This window comes from Falco biarmicus, unplaced genomic scaffold (assembly GCF_023638135.1).
Source record: "Falco biarmicus isolate bFalBia1 unplaced genomic scaffold, bFalBia1.pri scaffold_36, whole genome shotgun sequence".
NCBI lineage: Eukaryota > Metazoa > Chordata > Aves > Falconiformes > Falconidae > Falco > Falco biarmicus.
In genome coordinates, this window is record NW_026611914.1 from 133757 (window position 1) to 157892 (window position 24136).

The 24136-nt window shown below is 44.3% G+C and overlaps 1 protein-coding gene across 2 annotated transcripts; it reads right to left on the reverse strand.

The window, feature by feature from the left end:
• Positions 1-849: 849 nt before the first annotated feature.
• Positions 850-20983, reverse strand: LOC130143520 (heat shock factor protein 5-like). 2 transcript variants are annotated; one of them, XM_056326213.1, is made up of 5 exons: positions 20843-20983; positions 17431-17587; positions 11958-12476; positions 7088-7247; positions 850-1176 (listed from the first exon to the last, which is right to left on the reverse strand). In XM_056326213.1, exons 2-5 carry the CDS (start codon positions 17443-17445, stop codon positions 995-997), a joined length of 876 nt encoding a protein of 291 aa, XP_056182188.1. In that variant the 5' UTR covers positions 17446-17587; positions 20843-20983; the 3' UTR covers positions 850-994. The 2 variants fall into 2 exon arrangements, with proteins under 2 accessions (XP_056182188.1, XP_056182189.1); XM_056326214.1 differs by lacking the exon at positions 850-1176 and adding an exon at positions 1953-2828.
• Between the last annotated feature and the right edge of the window lie 3153 nt (positions 20984-24136).

Below are 24136 nucleotides of genomic sequence, written 5' to 3' on the forward strand. Positions count from 1 at the left end.
TGAATACCTCGTTGAGAGCTGGGCCACACAGCAGGCTCCTCTGGGCAAAGATTTCTTTTCTAAGCAGCCATTACACAAGTACCAATCTGTGAAAAAAATCTGAAACTCAAAGAGAGAGAACCTTGATTTGACATAGTGCTCTTGCTGCATGTTCCGTAGAAGGGAGGTCACCCACATCTTTAGATCTAACGGAAAGTAGGAAAGAAGCACCAAGTGCAAGGTTCTGCATGTGGGCTGGGGCAACACCAAGCACAAGCACAGGCTGGGCAGAGAACGGACGGAGAGCAGCCCTGAGGAGAAGGACTGTGGGGTGTTGGTGGATGAGAAGCTCAACTTGGCCCAGCAACGTGTGCTTGCAGCCCGGGAAGCCCAGGGCCGGGGCAGGTGGAAACTGGGCTGTAAATCCTGGGCCAGAGTTATTTCCTGCAGCTTAAGAAAACTGCGTGGGTCTGGTGATGTCTGGTCGCTGTTTTTAAACCCACACCCCCCCCAGTCGGTATTTCTAATAACAAAGGGTCAAAAGCCAGCAGGCAGTCCCCGCGGCGCGCAGGCAGCAGGCAGGCAGGTGCCAGCGGAGCCCAGAGCCCCCAGCAGCATCAAGGGCAGCACCCACCGCCGCAGGCAGCGCGGCCGAGCAGAGCGGAGTGTCCGCAGCAGCCGAGCCCCGCGCACCGCCCCCCCGCGGGGCGCCCCCCCCTCGCTGCCACGGCCGCAAACCCTCCGCAGCCGCACAGAAAGCGCGCACGGGCCGGCACGGTGCTGGGAGCTGCCGCCGCTGCCACGGCTCCCGAAGAGGGGCCAGGGGCCGGGGCGGCTCGTTGCCGTGCAGCCAGGCTCGCCCCTGCAGCCGCCCCGCAGGAACCGGGACATGGCGCAAAGGAAGAGCGGCCGCCGGCTTGGGAACTGCTCCGCCGGGCAGCGGCCGCTGGGTGATACACGTGTCAGCGAGAACCGCTGGAACAGGAAGCAGCTGTTTCTTCCAGCTGTGACACACTCACCCCTGGTCATCGAGAACACGGAGAGAACACCGATGCGACACCCGTTGCCGTGCCAAAGCTCCATTTCTTGCAACACCGCTACACGTCTGACAAGGGAAGCCAGCTGGCAGCTGCTGCGCATCTGTCACCGCCAGAAAGCACCCCCGCTTCCAAGGGGCGTCCACCAGCAGACGGAGATCTAGGAAGAAAAGGGAACGCTGAGTACACAGCAGGGCCCGGGTATGTTTCCCTCAGCAGCGTACAGAGCAACCGCATTTCTGTCGGGCACTACAAAATACGCTTCCAACGGCAGACTAGAACCTGATCACCTGAGGCCGACCCTGCCTGGGCAGGGGTACAACAGGGCACACACGGGAAACCACATCCCACCCTGCTCCCGGTAACAAGACTATCGGTAAAAACACCTTTATTACAGAAGGTGCTACTTATTTAAAATACCTTATTACAAAACATCTTATTACAAAAGTTATTTTTAAAAAAGTAGTATCTTGTTACAAACCACCTTATTACAGAAGTTACTACTGGTTAAGAAAGATCTTATTACAGAAGCTGTAAGGAAAGGTTTCGCCTCAGTTCATCTTACTGCCCGGTGCTCCCTTAGCACATCCCGGCCACAGCTGGGAGCTACACAAGCCGAGGCGGTCCTGACAGCTTCTCTGCTCCCTTCTCGTGCGTTTTGCTCAGGGCTGGCTCGTATGAACACGCATGAAGCCATTACATGGATGGTTTAGGTGCTCTTCCACATGGATCTCCTGAACACCACAAGTAGAGGATGTGCCCCCTTTATCCTTCAAACAGTATTTTAACATGAACACAAATGTATAGCTATTAAAAACTTAAGATCTGCTATCAACGTAAGTACAATCTTCCTCTAAAAATTTAAAAAATATTTTCAAGACATAATTAGAACAGAGTACTAGAATAATAAATAACTTATTACAGATACCATTAGCATCAAAAGGAAATTATTAAACCAGAAGAATTCCCCAGGAACGTAAAAGATCAGCAGCTGTGACATACATACACTTGCTGGTGGAACAGAGAGCTGGTTCAGGAAGGAAGAAGGTTTCCTGGTTAATCACTTAGAAAATTAGCTCATCTTTCCTTTAGCTGCTCTCCTGAAATCTCAGACCCATTCAGACCCAGAATCTTGCGACTTTCCAATGCTTTTGTTTCATACACGATCCCCAGTAAAGGGCCACGGTACGACTGCAAGCAAAGGCAGCGAGAGCACCAACCACCACCTATGCCGAGCATACTGTAGCTCCCAACAACGTTAAATAGATAAATAAATAAGTGAAACAGATTCCTAACAGAGCACTAAAACCCATTTGCTTCCCAGTAAGGATGTCTCAAGAAAGTGTTTAAGGGTTCCTGTAAAGTTCAGACTTTCCAAATCTAAAGAATACAAACAGCTAAGGAATTACTTCATATTAATTACTCTGACCACTCGGTGCTTTATAACTTGACAGGTAGAAAATGTAATGAAAGAGGCCTACTAAACAACACCCTACCAAGTTAAAAAGAAAGCACAAAATAAGAGTGGTGTGGGGCTGGTTTTGTTGTTGGTTTTTTGTTGTTTTGTTTTGGGCTTTTGTGTGTGTGGTCTTTGGTGTTTTGTTGGAGGTTTTTTGGTTTGGTTTTTTTTTTTTTAAACACAGCTGAAATGATCCAAAGTGGCTGTTGTGGGCAAAGCTCCACTGCTGCTGGAGTCTGACAGGGGAATCCAGCTGGCAGCTGCTGCACATTCGTCACCCACTTCTCACTCTCTTATTTCGTCCTCCAGAAAGCACCCCCGCTTCCGAGGTACATCCACCGGTAGACGGAGATCTAGGAAGAAAAGGGAACACTGAGTACGTATCAGTGCTTGGATATGTTTCCCTTGGCAGCATACAGAGCAATTGCATTTCTATCAGGTACTATAAAATATGCTTTCAATGTCAGATCACCTGAGGCCTACTGTTTAAAGAAACAGGAATTCTTCCAATTTTTCAAAAATTTAAATATAAAAACCCAAAGCAGATTATAAGAAAAGTGCTCCCATTCCTCAGTGCGTATTATTTAGAAATGCCTTTGCCACCATGGATACCAAAAGCCAAACATTAATTACTATAAGCCCCTGGCAGTATCTACAGAAAGGCCTGACCTGCCTGTGCCATATCCCTTTGTTTACCCAGAAAAGGCACAATTGCCTCGAAGCACACCACAGCCAGCGCCAGGATCCCAGAAAAAACTCGTGGCGTCACAGAGAGGACAGACAAGAGGCTCCTTTTTTGACAGTTACCTCGATCCACAGCAAAACAGAGATACTTCCCACGTATGGCCAGATCTTGCAGGTCAAGAAAGCGAACAAGTACCCTGATAAAGTCACAACAGCGCTACCACTGCAAACATCACCCACAAGAAATGTAACCTCTAAACAAACACATTCACATCTTCCAGCCTCTGTTCGTTCTCTGTACTACAAAGTTCCTGCCCAATAGGCACCACTTTTGCACTTTCTGACACCTGCCTCCTGCCAAAGCAGACTCCGTTGGGAACACATCTTGAAAACGCATAGGGATGGAGAAATGAGGGGGCTTGTAACAATGCACCTCTAAATTATGGCAAGTTAAGACACAGGGTATGACACCCACTCATCCCAAAGAGCAGACTGCCAGGACAGGCAATTTGAAATGCCTTCAATGAATATATAATGACGTCAAGGTAATGGCAACTGAGCTGGAGCAAGCAGCTGCCGCTCGGACTCCCGAGAGCAGCTTCGCTTTGGGCTTCACACAGATGTTCAAGAGCTCAGGGCCAGGCCTGTCCCCACATTAACTTTTAACACCTTTGTAGGAAGAGATCTCACTGTGACCGGATAGGAAAACTAAATGAACATTAACAATATTTTTGGCTGGAAGGTGCAGGAAACAGTTCAAGGGAACAGACGACAGCATGGGAGACCTTGCCTGAATGAAGATTTGCCCTTAGCAATTGCACCTAGAAATCTATTTACCTTGGAGGGAATGAGAGAGAACACACAGTGACACAACTGCAGCGGCATGGGAGTGGGTGGTAAATGTCTAGGGCACCTTGCAGCATAAAAAAGAAAAAAAGTCAGAGACAGTCTTCAGATTTTGCAGGACTAGACGGCTCACAGAAAATATATGGTCAGCCATCGAGAAATAAAGTTTTTTTGCTTAATGTCTCAGCATCAGCTTAAATGCTTCAATCCAGAAGTAACAAATTCCCCCTGCTCCATTCTGAGATGCCTATTTCCAGAAAGACGGGCTGCAAACAAAAATTCCTCCCATCAGAATCTGGTCCTTCTCCCGTGCTCTTTTAGAAGAGGAAGCACAAGCCACAGATATTAGGTCCAGTACAGCTGTGCTCACTAGCTGAGTGTGCCTGTGGAGCACAATGCAGAGGAGATGGGGAAGGAGACTCAAAGTATTTACAGAGTTCCTCTCAATCCTTTGTGAAGTCCAAAAGGACTCCTGTTGCAAGTGTGTATGCTGCCAACAAAAGCGGACAGATTTATTTCAAAACTCCCATTTTAACAGACAAGCTCAGCTAGAAAGTAGTGGGAAAAGCAGATGCATCATCAGCACCTTCAAATCTATGTCCTAAGAGCGAGCTTGGGGCTGAAAAAAAGCAGTCCCTGAAAGGTGAACTATTTATTCCTTGCACCTCCGTGTGATAAACACAGCAGGAGCTAGAGCACCATACCCATCGCCTCTCAAGAAAAAGAGTGGGAAGGGAACAGATGACACAGCCCGTAATCACTTGCAATGATGTATCTTAGCGCCGAGTTAAGTTCTGCACCCTTTGTAGCAGACTCTGGCTCCCGGGAGGACTCAGAAGTAGTTGAAGAGGAGGGTTCTTCACCCGCTGCGTAGTTAATCTGCATTAATGACATTAACTTACAAAAACCACAGTGGGTGCTAAACGTTTGCACAGCTTCAAAAAGGGACTCTAAAAATCAACTGAAGGTTACTGAGGCCTTTTCTGCTTAATGGTACAGAAATGCCGAAGACACTGTTGGAGACAGGACAATGAACTAGAGACACCTTTCATCTAGATTCTGCTGGGCAGAATGTTCTTAAAACTGGTAAACTAGAATTTAGCTGAGAAGGCTGGTTAAATACATTGGTTTTCCATTTGAAGGAAGCAGATAACCCATCTCAGTGATTTATGGTGCTGCAGAGATGGGCTGGCAGCTATGGAGGGAAACCCTGGGGACGGTGTTTTAGGGAAAGGACGCTCATCTTTTCTTGCTACAGAACAGCTGTGAAATGCAAAGAAGTCCAGTCCAGCTCTTTGGAGGGAAGCAATGCCTTCTCCACAAAGGTAGGTTTGATTCTTGGTGCATTTTTACAGATTAACACCTCGGGTTGGGCTCAGAGCTGCTCCCAGTCACTGAAATGTACCACATTATATTGGCTCTCGCTGTGTGGTATCTAGAACTTGGTGTCACCGCGTAACAAAGAAAAGTGATGTTAAAGAAAAGTGACATTAACATAGAAAAAAACAGCCTACTGAAATAGATGGAAGAAGAGCCTTTTTCACAGCAGGGTGCATGTATCAAAGTGCAGGCTCAGAAAACTTGCAAAGGAGTGCCCAAAGGAAAACAGGAAAACAGAGAGGACTCCATCACACTCAGAGGGCAAGTTGCCAAGAAACACCTGGAAATCATCATGATGCATTTTAGCACAGAGAGATTAAGAAAGAAGTTGTTTCCAAAGTCTCACAGAGGACGGGAGGTGCTGACAGACGAAGGTGTAGTCAGAGCAGCAGAAGTCAGCTCGCACTTGAGCCTGCCTGCTTCAGGCTTACAGCTGACATGCAGCCGACAGGCTATGCCAGCTTGGAGGCTTCTATCACGCACCCAACTGACTTTGGGCTAGCTTGAGCCTGATCACGTTGGGCTCAGGTGTGCTGTCTATCTCTACCCTTAACACGCACACCAAGCCCCAAAGGTACAACAGTGGAGATGCAGGCCTGGATGACCGTCACATTTCCCAGAGAGCAGACTATGCCATTCGTTGCTAATTAGCGTTAGCATAACAGTGTTTCATCCCTGTGGAACAATCCCATGGGAATGCTTTCCAACATGTTCCTGTACATAACTTTACAACTGGCACGTTAAGCAAATGTTTTGCTTCAGATATGAAAGCTGAGAAGTTTGCTAGTTATCTGTGATACCAGGAAGTAATTGAACAAGAACTCCTGATTATGTGTTTTAAACAAAAGCTTGTCTTTTTTCAAGGTGGCATCCCACCTTTTTTTCTCAGCTTCCTGACAGAAAGACTCTATTCCTTACTTAAATGTTTCAAACTGATGGGCATTATGAGCTGAACTATTAACTAGCATCATGATCTGGAATCTAGAAACCACCCTTTGAAGTGAGTAACAGCTCTTCAAACCCCACCATCGGCTCTTTGATGAACAGCTGTGAGGGAAACAGCTTCTTAGAGACTTGCAGGCTGAACCAAATTCCCCTCTAGAATGGATCCCAAGTACTTTTTGTGTCCTCTTATGTCTCTCTAATCTGTGGGCATTTCGGTTTTCCCTTCAGTTACTAGATTTGTGAAGTTTTTAGCCTCAGATACTCTGCGGCTAGTTTTTCTCATGTGCTTCAGGACACTACCAGACTGGTACAATGTGTTCAGTGATCTGAGACAAAGAGTTCAGACTTCTACACTAGCTTCATCAGTTTGGTGGGTTTTGCCCCTGGAACTTCCATAGTTACCTCATTACTCAGTGTCTCCTTCACAGCACTGTCGCCCTCCAGCTAACACGTCTATGGACTTAATCTCAATATTGTGACATCCAGGTTTCCGGCACAACTCCCAGAACTTCAAGTTTTATTTACTTACATAATTTATACCCTTGCCCACATCAGAGTAATTAGCATAAGTGTCTCTGTTGAAGTGTGTTGCTAAGTGCACTAAGAGGTTGTACAAGTTTAGTATTTTAACTGAAGGAACAATGAGGTACTCACACGGCAGACAACAAGTAAATTCTTCTACTCTCCCCCTTCTGTAATAGTTAGTTTCAGAGTAGCTGTCGCCGTAATCTCTGAGAAAACGTAGAATCTTTCTTACCGAGAGAGCTGCCTGTGTATGAACTGTGTCTTTTCTGGGAGAAAGATTTTACAGATGAATCTGTCTGTTCTACAGATTCGTTCACAGGCTCAGCTCCTGAAGTGAATTGTCTCTCTTCTGTCTCCGCTGTCCTGGATTCACTTTTAACACTAGTATTCTCCTTAAAAAAACACAACACAACACCAAAAGAAATAAAACCAAAGATCACTCAATGTTATCTTATAATAAAACTAATATAAAACCAATAAAACAAAAGCTATTCTTCTCCACTCCAAAAGGGCACCTAACAGGTGGTGAACACTGCCTAGACAGTTGACATAGTGTTTTTAACTCAGAATTAAGGTTGCTAAATTGAAACAACCTCTTACAAAACATCATATTAAGCAAAATATGAGATCAGAAAACTAGAATACACAAAGTTAGGGTACATGTCCCCACAGTCTGAACTTTTCCCTCAGTTATTAAACTAGCTAGAAGAAATAAGCTAGAAGAAATACAGGTGCACTCATTCTTACCAGCACGTGTAATAATAACGACAGATCTAGCTCAAACAACTTGGCAGAGCTGTGTGATGCAGAACCACACGTGAACCACACATTTCTGGTTGGGAATCTCACCCCACCCCACCCAGTCGTTAAGACATTAAGTTATAACGTGTTGCTTGCTTTTTAGAGCCCTCTGCTGCTGCTCTACATGTATTTTGCAGGCAACCATTTGGCAAACTGGTACATTTCCATGATCATGTGGCAAAAACCTGTAGCTTAAAAAAAAAAAAAAAAAAAAAAAAAAAAAAAGGCCCGAACAACCAAGTTCTGTTTCTATTTCACTGAGGCAGTACAGGCCCAAAGTTAAGCACCTGGAATCTACCTTTAGACAGAAAAAATTTCACAGTATCACCTGTTCTAGAATAGTCATCTCTTCTGCAAATATCTTATCCATCAATAACCTAAAGATAAATGACTGCTCAGAGCCTGCAATGTTTCCTTCTATTAAGGGGAAAAAAGGCTTTTGAAAACCATTATGTGTGAGTTTACAGAAGACAAGAGGTCACACTTGGTAATAAGACAGTCTTTCCAAAAATCACGCTCACCACCTTGAGTCTGTCATTACTCAATGTTGAGTATATAACAGGCTATGTGTATACGTATCAATAGAAACACACATACATTGCTTGACAAAGTTGTATAATAACATCCAAAAAGGCCTGTGCAAATACAGTAATGGAGTACTCCAGGGAGAACTAGTTCCCTCCCACACACCTCCTGCACTTGCTGGATACCCATTTGACTCGGTTTTTCCTCTTTGAAATGTGCTGTCTGGATGTATTGCTTTAGTACTGTTAACAAGGCCACGTGAAAAACACGTGGCTAGCAGTGCCTTTTGTCTGATGTCTGAACCACAACTCCTTCCCAGGCACAAAAACAAAGAAGGCAGGCAGGCTGTAGGTCACTACCTTCACCAGCTAGAATCCAAGTCTCACGAGTGATGATGACATCTCTATTCCTGGTGACATTTCCATAATAACAAGTTCTAGAAAAATCAGTGAGCAGCCTTCATCAAGTAGTGAGAGAAGGGAAGATTTCTCAGGTAAGCATTCTAAACCGGATATTCCACCGGACAACTGCTCTAGAAACAATTCTGCAAACTTCATTATTTAAAAAGAAGAGACTAATGAAGAGCAATACCAGGCAGGGGATGTAGAAACCAAATTGCAGTGTTTGATAAAGAAAAAACAAATAACATGCATATTGGGATCACCATTATTAAGAAACTGTTACTAGCCTACGTGGTGAAAGAAGTCTAGACACTCTAACTAGCAGTTCTGCAAAGGACTGCAAAGGTGCTGCAGTGCCCAGTAAGGCTAACGACACCTTGGGCTACACCGGGACGAGCATGGCCAGCAAACTGAGGAAATTTCATTCCCCCTCACTGGTGAACCTGTACTTCCAATGCTGTGTCCAATTTTAACCCTTACAGCTGCGTGTGTGGAAACTGAAGAGCAGTCATACTGCACAGCACCCCTTTCAGATTTCTTTTTATCACTGTGTTTATAGAATCTTACACACCAACTCTTCAGTAATCTAATGTAATAGGTAATAATACCATTTTCAGCCTAACAGCATCAGCCTAGCCCACACAAGTCTGGTTCCCAAGCTATCCCTTTTTTTTATTGTTTGGTCTTTTAAGCGAACATGTTTCTGACCACGGATTCACCGCACCTGTGGACAGACCCTCCACTCAGGTCTGATACTTCTGCAGCTTCAGAGTCCGAAACATTGTTTGGCAGAGAATCAAGCAAAGCTACCAAAGCTGACAGACGTGAAAGTTTTGCCTTTTCACTTCAGTTACTGAAAAATGCCAAAACTGCTGCATCTCACTACTTACACGACTTACGAGACACTGACTGGACTATGCCCATACCCAGCTGGAACCATGATGGGAAGCTGAGGTACTAAAATTAGCAACTCGCATGAACGGGGTTTGCTGGATTAACCTTCCCCAAAGAAAGCAAGCGTTTCAGCCTTCACAGAGGTATGCGGCCAAGGAGACTGAACGAAATCAGAGGCAAATTCCTCTTGATCAAGCATTACAGAAATGTTCTATTTCCACTTTAAGAAGAAAATAAAACATTTCTTAGGAGTAGGAGTGGAATAAGAGATGCCCATTGAAGGCCAAAGCCTCTAAAAGTCTAGGACAGAAATTCACTGAGGCTGAGAGGACAACGCTGGATCTGAACTGTTGAATGTACTAACTCTTTTCATGTAAAGAGCTGCTCTTTAATTTGCTGTCTTTTAGGAAATCGGGAAAGCAGAATAAAGCAGGTTTCTACTAAGCTGTTACTTCTATGAGGAAGACAGTTCAAGGCTCAGTGCTGGTCACAAGAGTAATTAAATGCTGGGAAATACTGTGAATGAAACAGAAAACAAAACAGTACCAGCTTGGTCAAAAGGTCCCGTATGCTAAAACCGACGGTTTCAAGGGCTGACTTCAGTCCACAGAGCAGAAACCCAAGATGAAGTACACAGTATCATCGCAAGTCCTCGGGCTGAAAGTAGCTGGAATGTGTAAGCAGGAATGCCCTGCTCTGTTTGCGCTCCTTGTTCTTGCTCTTCCCTACACGTCAGGTTACAGCGGTTGTTTTGAGACTTGACGCTGGGCAAGACAAACCTTTGATCTGACCCAGCAGAGCTGTTCTGATGCTCTTGTACGAACACTGGAGGAATTTGCTCCCCCTCTGCTCCTATAGAGAGGAACAGAGCGGTCTCTGCGCACGCCCACTATTCTGTCACAAGCTTGCTCTAAAACACATGGTACCAACAGCCACTGAAAGCCTGAGTGCTTCCAGATTCAGGGATGAGGAAGAAAACTGTGCTGGAGCCTGATGTGAGGAGTACAGGCACAGAAGCCTCCTCTGGAGAGTTCTGCACCTGCCATGACCCCAGGCTCTGGACAAGCAGGGTGTTAAGTTAACCTTCCCTCTCCCGAGTTTGGGAGGAGGAGACTAGTTGAAGAGTAGTTCTAACAGAAAGAGGGAATCTGTCAAACAAAACGCTGAACAGTCCCTGAATTGCTTTTTAATTGCTCAAAAAACGAGGCCAGTTATTTAACCAGTTACAGTCCAGGACCAACATCAGGATTCTCACAAATATACAAAACCTCCCTCCCAAACAACTACGTGGTTCATGCGCTTAATTCCCCCAGTTCTTGACAAGGAGGTTCGGGTCACGGACTCCAAAGGCCTTCAACAAGGGACAACCTATCATTCAAAAAATGCAGTTCCAAAATTCTCAAAACTGACAACATTTAAAGTGCGGTCAACACTTAATATATTGAGTGGGCACCAATTAAGGAGTGCTGCCAACTCTATGCACTAGCACAGGGATGTGCTCTTCCCTACACAGTACGGAGCAGAACAGTCTAGTCTAGGCTTGAGCTATGCAGAGGCTTGATCAGAATACACAGCCCTTTCTAGAAAGATACCCAAGAGGAAGATGACTAATCTTTATAACGCTGGCTGAAAGCAACAATGGGAGGTTTGCACCAGCTGATGATTTCCGATCTAGAAACTTCAGTGAAGGCGTCAAGCTACCGACAGAACAATAAAACAGTAGCCTCAATGCACACACAAAAATGAGATTGAGTGCCTACATGCAAGGTAGGTCTCACGCAGCAGAAACAGATGCAGTCAATCTCCTGAGCTTACCTTGTTTTCAAAACAAAACACACAAAAAAAGCAGAGCATGCATTTGCTGCCTTAACAGAGTAACATCTAGAATGCCCCTCACCCCTCATGAGACTTACAATTTTACATACCGGGAAGACCAGGTACAGGCAGACTGCAGTACAATTACAACTTGTTGTACACCACAAAGTATAAACCATGAAGATGCTTTATACCAGTCAAATGTCAATAAACTATACTTTCCACAGAAAACAGAACTTACAACTATTTATCAGAAACAATCTAACCGTTTATCTAAATTTAAGCAAAAATCTGCCTCCAGTGGCAATTCTCAAAATACTCTTCTTTGTTGGAGATTAAAGATGGTATGTTACAACCTAAAAAAGCATCCACTTCATCACCACGAATACACCTGCACTACGTATGTTTCCCATGCAAATGAACACCCTAACTTGGCCAACAGGCTGACACATGTCATGCTCATTAACATGGGAAACATGGGATACTTTTTCATTCCGTCTTCTTTTTTATATCTTGCTTTACCAAGCAAACCCTTCACTGTCCATTAAAAGCCTCCAGTTCTTAAGCAGGCAAGAATATTGAAAAGCTACCGGTCCAGACCCTAGCATTACTATCAAATATAGTTAGCTCAAGAAAGATGTTGGTTTACCTCCCTTTACCCCTTACCTGCTCTGGACTGAACAATTCTTCCTGAAAAATCATGAGGGAGAACTCAGCTGGGCGGTGATGTGGTTCTTTGCTCCGTTCTTCATCTGCTTCCTGTGTGGTCAGAAGTTCTTGTAGTATTTTAGCAGCAGCAGCAGTTTCTATAGACAGAGTGGTATCGGCAGCACAAAGAATGTCAGAAGGCTGTAACGGAGACAAATCCAGTGCTCCATCTGCTGCCACCAGAAATGACGTGTCTGAAGTTACAGGAGTGAGACATTCCAGCTGGCTTTCCTCAGTTGAAGAAGGTGTGTAACTATTAACAGGCAGTGCCTGATTTCCATTAAGCTCCAGGATTGAATTCTGGCTCTCTACAGGTGCCACTCCCACCTTTTCAGCTTTGCATGATGAATGCACCTCAGCGGCAACCTGAAACATGGCTTCAAGACTGACTTCTGCCTTCTTGTTTTCTTCAGATGTATTACATAGCCAGTCAGACGGCATCAGTTCAGCTTCATAAGATGACTGCATTGGAGGATTCTGGAAAAAACAAAATACAGTGAACTTTTGTATAAAAAATTACCATGACAGGATGTGTATTGATTCTGTTTATCCATTTATCCAAAAGCTTGAAAGATTGTCTGTTATTCTCAGTTAAAATAGCAAGTTTAACCAGAAGAAAAAAAAAACAACTGCTACTTTGTCTTGGTTTTCATTAACCACCTCACTCTTGGCACGCTTCCTTTCTTCTATTCATGGTCTATCCTGGAGAGAAGGTTACTTACCAGGAGCTGGTGTATGCCTGCAGATGCATTGTCTGCACACCCTTTGCACCGCAGGTGTTAAATATACCCAAGCATTCAAATCAGAGACTTCTGGTCTTAGTAGGACCTGTGGGGGTACATTAGAACCACCCTCTTCACGTGCCACATACGTAATAGAAAATGAGAGAGAAAATCCACCTGCCTTCAGTTCCTTCTGAAACTCAAGCATTCCTGTTGTTGTAGTATAAAAAAATCAGTATAAACCACAACATTTTTAAGCAAAAGAAAAAGGTCCACGTGCTGTAAATGTGCATATGGACAACACAACTTGAGGAACTCACCGCTTCTTAACCAATAATACCATTTTCCTCCTCAAGTGATTGTCCATAGGCACATCTACACAAGGGGTGCCCCCCAGGAACGCCCCAGTCCCAGGATGAGTGGGAGTTCAAATACCGGTGACAGCAAATACTGTAAAACTGCCCTGCCTGTCACAGCCTCACATCTGGACTCTCCTGTCATGACAGGGTCCCACAAAGGCACAACTCAAAGTCTGCATCAATCTGCATAAAAACCCGACAGAATTTCAGGTCAGAAACCCTTCTTGTAGAACCTACAGAGACTGCCTTTGCCATCACAGATCAGGTCTGAACACTACTACAATTTTTCACTGTAATGACATCACAGGACGACAGGACACAATCAGCAATCCAGTGATGATTTTTTTAGTAGCATTCCTATATATCGAATAACCTTTAAAACAGAATGAAGACAATGAAAGAGTTTTTCCAAAGCAGCAAGTCCTGCCCAAGTGAAATGATAGATGGCATTTTAACAGCCAGTGTCTGTACTGCTACTTCTTCCGGAGGTGACTCTGTCAAAGGACACTAGAAGGGTCATTTCTTCTGACAAATACAAGTCACACAATGATGTTGAACAGAAACTCAGGTCTATTTAAAATACAGCCTTCTTTTGGAAGAGATCCAGTGTGAAGGATTAGTCCTTAGTGCCTGACTATCCTTAGACCTTCTAGCTGAGGTCATGGTTAATGAAAAGCTACTTCCAGAGACGAGTAAATTAGAGAACAGGAAGCTACAGGATCACCTCCTAGGAAAGCTGTATCAGACCAAATGCCAGTGAAGGACTTGGCCTCTCCCTGATGGAGATACCACAAAGAGATGAGATCCCGTCTCCTGGGTGTGTGAAGTCAAGTCCTAGTGTGGATTCGTGTAGATGTGCCAGTTTGTAGATAGCCACAAACTGTGGAGGGTGGGGGGAAACAGAGGGGGAAATAAAACCTGGAATTTGAGAAATTTCGGTTAAGCTAAATCTTTTCATTAAAGGCTAAGCCACCTTTATGTTTTTATGAGATAGGTTCAAACACTATTCCTCTCATTTGATTTTTTTTTTCAGTTCTATTTTTTTAAAATGTTAACAAGGTGTTTCATTTCTGTTGCACTGCTTGTTTACTGTCGTAAGTAGTCAGGATTCTAAGTAAGATCTGGGTTACCAAACCGTCCAGGAATAAGATCATCCCTGCCAAAAACCGACCAACCAACCCACCCATACTGAAGCTTTTTCTGCCTCTTCTTAGGGGACCTCAGCTTGAAGCTGTTACAGCACATATTGTCCTCTTGGATGCACTACAGGATCTCGTGTGTATTTCCAACAGGAGAAAGGGGCCACGCAAAGGTACGATTTAAATCCTTTTAGTTCACCTGGAGAAGGATGGGGGGGAGGCAGCAACGAAACAAGGAAAACTGATAAAAGATTGAGAAGTCAGGGCCTGAAAGACTAATAGCTTGCTGGTCATGCAAGCTCAAGAGGAAAAATGGTCTGACTTAGCAGAAGTGGTGAAAGAGAAGATGGGCATTTCACTTATAAGATTAGTGTAGCGTGTGCAGGAATTAAAGCACAACCACACCTTTTCAGGGACCGCTAGGACTACACAAATCTGGCTTGAGTGCTTGGGCAATCGGAATTAGTTCAGACTTGATTTCTTTTTGAAATAACATGGCTGATTATCATTCCTTATTACAAATAAAAGCAAACTACTTAGGACTGCTTTTAAGGTCAGAAAGTTGTTCTTCTTTTTTCTTGCACGTCTATTTCTTCCATTTCCCGTTACCTCTTGCTTCAGTTCCACAAGGAAATACCGACAGCTTAATAACCACGGTAATAGCAATAATCAAACGGCAGGGCTGCTATTAAAAAAAAACAAAACGAGGTGGGGGCAGGAAAAAAAAATTTTTAAAAATCGCTGAAATCCAATATGTAGCCTCAGTTCACATCTATGATAAAGCAGCGGGGAAGTATTGAGCTAATGGTTGTGAGCTGCCAGCACTGCTGTTGCAGAAGATAGCAGGAGGTCTCTCAAAAGACTCGTTCCTACCCAAGGATACTGATTCATCACACTAATCCAAACCCCACTTAAGAGAACCCAAATGAAAAATGGGTAAGAAGTTGTACCCGAGCTCCCTGTTTTGTAACCAACCGTGATGAGAGTGTAATACAAACCTCTGAAACCCCGATTTCAGAAACCTGGTGAGATACACCATCATCAGCCACCATGTCTGGGTATAACCACCTCTGCCCCCTTGCCATTCCACGCAGTAATTCTCTGTAGCTTTTCCTGGAGAGCAAACTGCAGCCAACCAACCAGTTAGTTACCGGCCTGGTCTGCCCGTGTTCCAGGCAGGGTCACCTAACACTTTCAGCAGCTCAGGTGCGTACTGTACAAGCCCAGCAGCTGGCCTCCAAGACCCAGAAACTCCGCCTGTCTTAATCTCTCCTCAACTTAAAAGTGATGCTCTCTGCAAGACCCAGTAAGGAACAGCACAAGGTTTAGGCTTCCTTGTCCGAGAGTGCCAGCTTTTCCTTCTGAGACCACAAAGCACCGTCTGGATCCAACAGAAACGGGGCTGGTAACCAGCTTGCTGACTGCTAGTGCGCCGATACAGTTCGCTGTCTTCGGGACTGGTCCAGCAGTTTCGTATAGGCTCTGCCACTCCTATCTAGCAGCACACAGCGGGACCAAACAGCCTAAAACGCCCCGCAAACCACGCTTCAACAGCATCGCACTGAATTCCTGCAACTGGTGGAAGGTATTGAGTGGAACGATAGGAAATACACCATGCAATAGTTCTATTTTTTGTGAGGAACAACAAAAATGCTTAGTCAGCCAGGGCTGATGAATTTTACCGCTTTTGAGGATTTGTGCAAGTGGTTACTGATGGATGATCAATACACCAGCCGGGCAGGATGCTCAATACTGCAGCTTGCCACATCCCCCAGCAGACGTTTGGGGAAGTATATGCCCCAGAACACACAAAAGGCAAACTGATTATTCCCCACAGCTCAGCAAGAACCGCAGGCAAACTGCTGTCTTCTGTACCACCTGCACAGCCTGTCACCACGTTCCAGGAGAAATGACCTATGCTATGCTAAGACTCAGAAATCTCTAGAAGTCCCGTTGATCCACGCGGTACGATAGCTGTGTTACCCTGCTCAGAGACAGCCGGTTACTGACCTGGTGGAACTGATACAGGGCACTGCTCGCCTTTGGCCTTCTCACGCAGAGGATCGCCTTCCCGCAGTCTGCCCAGATGCTCGGCAGCTTTTTGCTGGGGGTTTCCAGGAAACAAAGCAACCACTAGCAAGTGGCCTAAAGCTCTTCTGACTCCACACACTGCCCACGGACTCGCTTCTCCAAACAACTGATTTTTACTAGACCCTTTGGACACTGTATATTATCCTTCAATCTAGCCACAACACCACCTTTGACAACTCCTTTGGAATGATTTACTATCCCATGGATCTCGGCCTTCCAAGATAAGCTATTTAATTGTGACTGCCCATCGCTCAGATGGATCCTCATGTCCTGGATGAAAAAAGCAGCTCACAATGAAAGTGAGAGGACAAAGATGCACTGTGCGAAAAATAAATACTACAATATCGACAGCATGACTGGCTGTTGGCTATTTATAGCCTTACACTAACGTGTTATCCTGGCCATAACCTGCCCATCTTGGATAAGCTTATTTTTTAAAAGAAGTCATGAATAAAAGAGAAAGGTTGATATTTGCAAGACAGGAAACTGGATGATCAAGCTTGGGTAGGTCAACCCTTTTTCAACATGCATAAGCATAACTTGCTTCGCTTGTCCTCTGTGAGGGGGAAAAAAGTATATGCGTTATGCTGTAATAAAAAAGGAAGCTCTTGCATTTTTACTTCAGATCTTCTGATATCTGATAAGCCAGGCCCTCCAAATAAGGCGCAGTTTCCACTAAAATTACATAAAGCATTTACAGGAAGTACTGGAGTTATCTTTAATAAGAGATCTCCGAGGTGGGGCCCATTCCACAAAGTCACCTTAGTTTTTCTCGTTCATCAAATGAAACTCAGGACTGCAGGAATCTGAGACAAAGAAGTGGAGCTGCTTCTCAGTATTTTCATAATATTAAAGAATCTCTTTTTGTCCAGGCAAGAACATTCTTCCAATACAAATGCAGGCTCATTAACTAAAAGTGATTCTGGTGAAGTCAAGCAAAACCACTCCACTGATGAGGACACCCATTATGCTGCTACCCTGAAACCTAACCTGAATTACAAAACTACCCGTTTAACATTCAGTGGTTCTTTGAAATAGGTATTTGTAAACCACATCACTTTCACTTTATCAAGCGGATCAATTTTCAAATTTATATCCTTAATTTCACAAGCGTACAAACCTGCAGTTCATTCATACAGTCTCCTTCGCTTTCACCTCCTTTCAGTAGGCTACGCTCACCTGGAGAAAGCTGTCGTGGGTGCACGCTGAAGCAGCAGGACCAGCACAGCCAGCCAGAGGATCTGTGTGGGCTGCTGCTGAACAGCTCTGTGGTGTGGCTGCAAGAATTCAAACACAGCTATCAGACTGCCGGAACCTGTGTCTGCTGTGCAGAGTTCTATTGCTTACTTCGATTAAACATTTCAATAATCACACAGTAAACAACATTCCAGAAATTTATTGTTACCTCCCAAGTCATTTTAAGACCAATTTCTTAACCTTAAAAATATTTAAGATATGTATAGATATATTAAAAATATATATTGTAAAACTGGTAACACACACACATACATGCAGAAACTTCATAATCAGAGTCTTTTGTGTCTTAGTATCACCTCTCTGATTTGGCTGCTTGAGTTTCTTGTCACAATACACCACAGAAAGCGTATTCACATAGCTGAGCCTAGGTGCTCATACACACTTGTGACCACGTGAATTTTAAGACTTACAAAGAAAATGAATTCTCTTAACCAAGAGTGTATCATTCCGAAGAATATAATGACTACTCCTAAACTACCACTCACCAGAAAGGTCTTCATAGGTAAATGAACCCTACAGGCACAGATGCATTCAAAAGGCGCGACTGGACTTGCACTGTCAGGTGGCACCAATAACTAATATTTCTCACATGGTCTCCACGACTGATTTTTCATTATTAGACACTCTCAGATAATAAAGCTTCAACGCATTTCTTTGACGCGATTCTACTACTGTCAAAGGTTTTGCAGACAGTTGAAAGTAAACAGAACTAAATCCTTAAACTAATTATGGTCTAAGGCTAGTGGGGAAAAACTTAGATGAGCATATTTTATTTTACTGACTTTTCAATAAGAATCATAATGAAAAACCAGGAAAATCTTTTTGTCATGGAAGTTAACAAACAAGTTTGAATACACACAAAAAGAAATCTTTTGACAAAGTTCTACTTTGATTTTATTTAATGGGACTTCAAAAGTGAAATGAAAAGAGTCAAGAATAAGATTGAACATACATTCTTCAGTTCTCTCACTTATTAAATACGTATCTTAAAATTAAATATCACTTTCCAAACAAACTAATCTTACTGCTGTGCTCTCATGATGAAGGAAACCAGACTTTTTCATGTGGACATCTGAAGAAACACGCTTTCAGCATGCTGTATGTTATAATAGACAGAATTCTGTATGTTATAATATACAGAAGAAAGGATAGCGGAGAGATTAAGAGATACACAGGCACAGAAGTAAAACCACTGAGACAGTCCTAGAGTGACAGTGAAAATTAAAAGATTCATCATACTCCAGTGAAATGTCACTTACGCTCTCAGAAACGCTGATTAATTCACTGGAGTTTTCGAACGCCTCAGATTCCCTAAGTTTCTGCATTTTAGTTTTGATTACACCTTGCAAGATTTTGGTATGTTTTCACCGCGTTCTCACACCCACCTCCCACCCCAGAAGATTCTACCTGAGCAACATAGCCAAGTTATCCTTTAAACTTAAAGCAACGAGCGTCATCCAGTGAGAGAGATCTCCATATTCATGTCTAAATCTACGCTGGTCTCCCTCAGCTCCCCTACAGGCAGTACTTCAAAACAGGCACTTCCAGGACACCAGTAATCTCACCCCAAGACAAACTCTAAACCGAGCAACGTGAATCGCGCCCAAGACGCCCCTTTTCTTCCCTTGACTACGGGAGAGGGCTGGGGCCTTAGCTGAGATAGAGACAACTACAATTCATCATGATGAGTTTCAGCCTATGCTCTGTAACCAATAGAAACGCAAAGCAGGGACCACCTCCCACCTCCCACCCTAATGAAGCAAGTATTCTGGATGAGGCTTGGAGCAACCTGGACTAATAGAAGGTGTCCCTGCCCACGGCAGGGGGGGGGGAACTTGCTGATCTTTAAGGTCCCTTCCAACCCAAACCATTCTATGACTCTCAGGACACCTGCTCCTGGGAGAAGACTTGATAGTTAGCAGCTGGTGAGGCAGGCTCCACACTCTGGCCACCACAGTAATCTCTGCATAAGGGGCACAAGGCAGAAGTTGCCTGTCTCTTAAACATTTAAGTGTGTCTACAAGAAACGCGCAGCTCCTCAGAACCCTTCCTTGACAAAAATGACGTTATGGAAACTGTTGATTATTGTCTGAAATGTTCTCAGCAGAGGTCTCAGAAGAGATGCACAAAAGATGTAATGATTTCACTGTGTAGGATTTCTAAACAGGGATAGCTAGCTGTCTCTGTGAAGGTGCGGCTGCCAAAGGAGGAGCAGGCAGAAGGAGAGAATAGTAACTGAGCTTTAGTTTGTTCAAGGAAAGGGTCACTGTTCTGAATTTCAGAAGTTTTAGGGAAATTGAACAAAAAACACCACAAAACAACAACAAACAGACCACCACTCCCCAGAAAATAACCCATCATGTGATTTTTCCAATTCAAGGTAAGGGCAAGGAAAAGAACAGTAATTTGCTTCAACTCCTCTTCTGAGGAATAAAAACACTGAAGTGAGACTGATTTATTTTGTAATCAAGTGATTAAGTGAGACTGACAATTGTGGCAGAAATAATTTCGAAAAAAGAAAGGAGCCAAGACTTTTTGTACTTTCTAGTCTTCAGTGCATAAAAAAATACAACATAAAGAAGCTAAGCAAGAAAAAAAATTTAGATACAAAAATAGTACGAGCAGAATGAAATATTCTACACCAGGAGTCCTCAAACTACGACCCGTGGACTGGATATGGCCCCCCAGGGTCCTCAATCCGCCCCCCCTGTATTTACAGAAGCCCCACACCACCACCACCCCGCCGGGGGTTGGGGGGGGAAACCAAGCAGCCGCAGATGACTTCCGGCCACCTAATCCGCGCACCGGCCCCCTGTTTAGAAAGTCTGAGGACCCCTGTTCTACACAATACGTTTGACTGATCTTTAAGGTTTAAAACCTTAACCTGGAAAAACATGAGACCAAGGCCTAGGATACTACTTCTTAACAAGGTCTCAGCGCTTTAATATCATTGTCCAAGTTTTGCTTAATTGAAAAAACAAAAATGAAAGTTAGCCTCACACCGACTAGTTTTGGACAAATGTTTTTCTCCTCGCCCTTTCACCTCAACAGAAAGGCTATCCAGAAAATCACCAGGGGACACGCAAAATCTGGAGGAAGGACACGAATAGCAAACAGAAACTCCTTTTGCTTTAAAGGTCCATCTTCCTTTTAGACTGGACACTTTCTAATTCTCACTTGAGATATGCACATGGCAGAGTACTGTAGAAAAATATTTGAAAGTCTCACTTTAAAATCTATTTTTGAAAAGCAAATGCAGAACTTTTTTTTCATACCTGTTGGATAGCAGGCTTGTGAGTACGGCACTGAAGATGCAGAGCTGCTACAATTTGCAATGGATGCGGCAACGCTTTGAGTCCCTTGCTGAAGTGGCGGAAGAGAAGCCACAGGCTGGAGTGTGTACGTGGCTCCCGTTGGAAGCGTCTGGAGTACCGGAAAGGCAGCCCCTTTATCTGGAAAAGCTGGGGAAGCCCCTTGCCCTGGCAGCAACCCAAGTGGCCCCTGCTGGATCCAAGTGGAAGGGACTGGAGTCGGATCTAATCTTTGTGCCGGTGAAGTGCTGGGGGCTCGGCACGAGGTTGCCGTGTAGGAGTAAGGAGGGAAAACACCTTGACCGTAAAGTCGATGAAACTGTCCTCCAGTCAGCAGTCCTGCAGTGGGTACAAAATAAAGCGAAACAAGTGTTAAGGAAAGGAGTTTTCACAGGCAAAGAAAGGCAATATGAGGAGCCAAGGCTCTACAACATGATTTGGGAAGACTGCCTTTGCTCCAGCATACTTAACCCAGAAAGGAGACTGTACTCTTAGACCCGAGCATGCAGGAACTGCTGTGTGGCACACGAGTGAAGTGCCAACACAGAGGTGTCTGCGTAGCATTCAATCTCCTTCAACTGGCAGTAACGAGTTACCCATATTTAGAAATGTGCCATACATCGGAAAGTGTAGTAACTTACTAAACCAAACAAAAGCAATTTTGAAAGTACTGTGTCTTAAATCAGACAATACATTTTAAAAAAGGGACATCATAAAGCAAAAGATTTTACCAAACTCCACTACTGACAGCTCACAAACAGCTAAGGGAAGGGCAATGTCAAAATCCTCCAAAGGACTTTGCAAGTACTTTATGACAAGTCATTTATTTGGTCAAGAAAAAAAATTCAAAGCCAGTTTTTCCTCAGTCAGCTCAACTAGTTCAGTGCAGACTAAAATATCCCAGACTTTGCCATTTTGTTATTTCCTAGATAGTCCTTTCATTCTTCTCTATTATTTTACAGTTTCCTCTCTCAGACAGTTACTGTTTCATGAAATGGTATTTGCTTTTATACCATGACCAGCCCAATTTCTGTTTTGGTGGCTTTCTTGAAACACTGACAGTAACACCCCGAACGCCTGTGCTCATTGATTTCTCTAAGAACTACTGCATTTGTGACTCCCCTGCAGGATTGCATTTAGCCATGAGAATTACGAGTTTCAGGATGGTTCACGTCAATAGGGTTGATCTAGAAGCCAGGCTTTCTCAGACCTGTAGTTTCCAATTCTCACTCAAAAGGATTTTTTTTTAAAAATAGCCTCACATTTACCTCTGGCACTCCTCTGACGGAAGCTAATTCAAGAAATCAGTAACATACAGTCATTATTCTGCAAGTTCACATTTAACCGTTAAGAATCACTAAATAAATACCAGCTGACCCTGAAGATTTGCTAAGACTTAACGTATAGGACTGTTTATTCCCTGTTCAGTACTTTCACCATTTATAAACAGAGAAGGAACAGGGGTATGAAAATCCTTTTGTTTATATTTTACCTTTGGATAGGGACATGAAGACTATCTAGTTCTAACACGTAAACAAGACACCACAGGATGCCAAGTTACCCACCTCCCGTTGCCGTACAGGAATTGCTCCTGAATGTTTAACACAGCGTTACATGCTGCAAGACACTGGGAACAGACTGACGCTTTGCAAACACAAGTATCTCTTATCTATCAAATCACCTCACATTTACAGCAAAGACGTGTCCCTAAATAGTCAGTACAGAGCGCAACAGTGCATCGTCAGCCTGTCAGAACTTGACCGCATAGAAACCCCAATGTTTTCCTTGTTCTGTCTTTCTAGAAAATGAGACTCCTAGAGCAAAAACTCTGAAACTGCAGCCATCAAAACAGAGGACAAAAAATGAACAGGTCATCTCTTTCTAATAATTTCCTTTACCAGTGGTCTGCATTACATCAGACAAACCACATGTCATTGAAGTCTGCAATGACTCATCTTAGCCTTAACAACGTTCACATCAAATCATTAATTTAAATGCTTCCTAGCCTCCCTACCGAAATAAGTTCCATCCCTTCTCCGATGCTTCATTTTGTTGTCTTGGTATTGCACGTGCAGTTCCACACACATCACGGAAAACACCACTTGAATTAGATGACAGTTCCTACCCTGACACAGTAACCAAGAGCATGGTGATACCCTACTCTGCTCTAAATGCCAGCCGGTGCTGCAGAGAGCAGTACCGTCAGCTGCTTCTCCCCTTCTCCTGGTCGCACAGTCCTGCCGCTCCTCCTACACCGCGCCTTACAGCTCTGCACCCATGGGGTGCATCACCCGGGTCCAAGAGCCAGCCACAAAAAGGCTGTTAAAGTCTTCTCCGATCGTTGCACTGAACCAACACGTTGCTGTATCAGCTGCAAGGAAGATGACAGTTAACACGCCACCAAGGGAATGGGAAGCCGGAGTGCTCTTCTGGCAGCAGCCCACAGTTAGAGCAGCCCAAGAGCACTGCAAAGCGAGATATTCACATCTGCCTTACACAGCGCCAGCTACAAAGCTTTCGGGCCGATACAAAATGTGTGGAATAATCCTGAGGGCTCAGACTTGTCTTGGGAAAACTCAGATCCTCTCAAAGAGCGTTAGAAAGAAAGAAAACACGTTGTAGGGCTTTTCAGCAGTATTATTTTCTAATTAGCTCTCACCTACTCATGCAATCCGTTTTAAAAACTGCATAGCTTGTGAATTCTTTTTCAGGAGACAACCAACAAAAATCTTACTACCAGGTCTTGCCTCCTTTGCACAAAACTAACAGGATGCTCTAGTTATCACTTCACATGACTCACTGTCTCGCACACATTTAATGACAGCTTATTAAGCACCCCTACTGATGGGCATCCTTACCGACGGGCAAGAAGCGGTAACGTTCACCTGGTAGAGCTGTGCCAGCTCCACAGAGATCGGGCAAGGGTGTTCTTAGTGTAGTACGCAATGGAGACTGTACTATAGTCTACAGGCAGCCTGAAATACACGTGAACCATGCTACTCATGCTTACTGGCAGCAGATCTACCTGCATAAACGACAACAGCTTCCCTACACCAGGTGAACTGAGATGCCACCGGCAAGGACAGGTAACCCTTCTCCCTCAGGGGAGTGTTGATTTTCAAATCCCATGCCGGCGCCCAGCAGCTCGCACTCACAGCGCGGCTGGTTGATGACCAGCCCCCGGCCGGAGGCATCCCAGCGAACGGAGCGGCAGCGCGGGCTGTTGACCAGCCGCCGCAGCCTGGCGGGGAAGGTGTC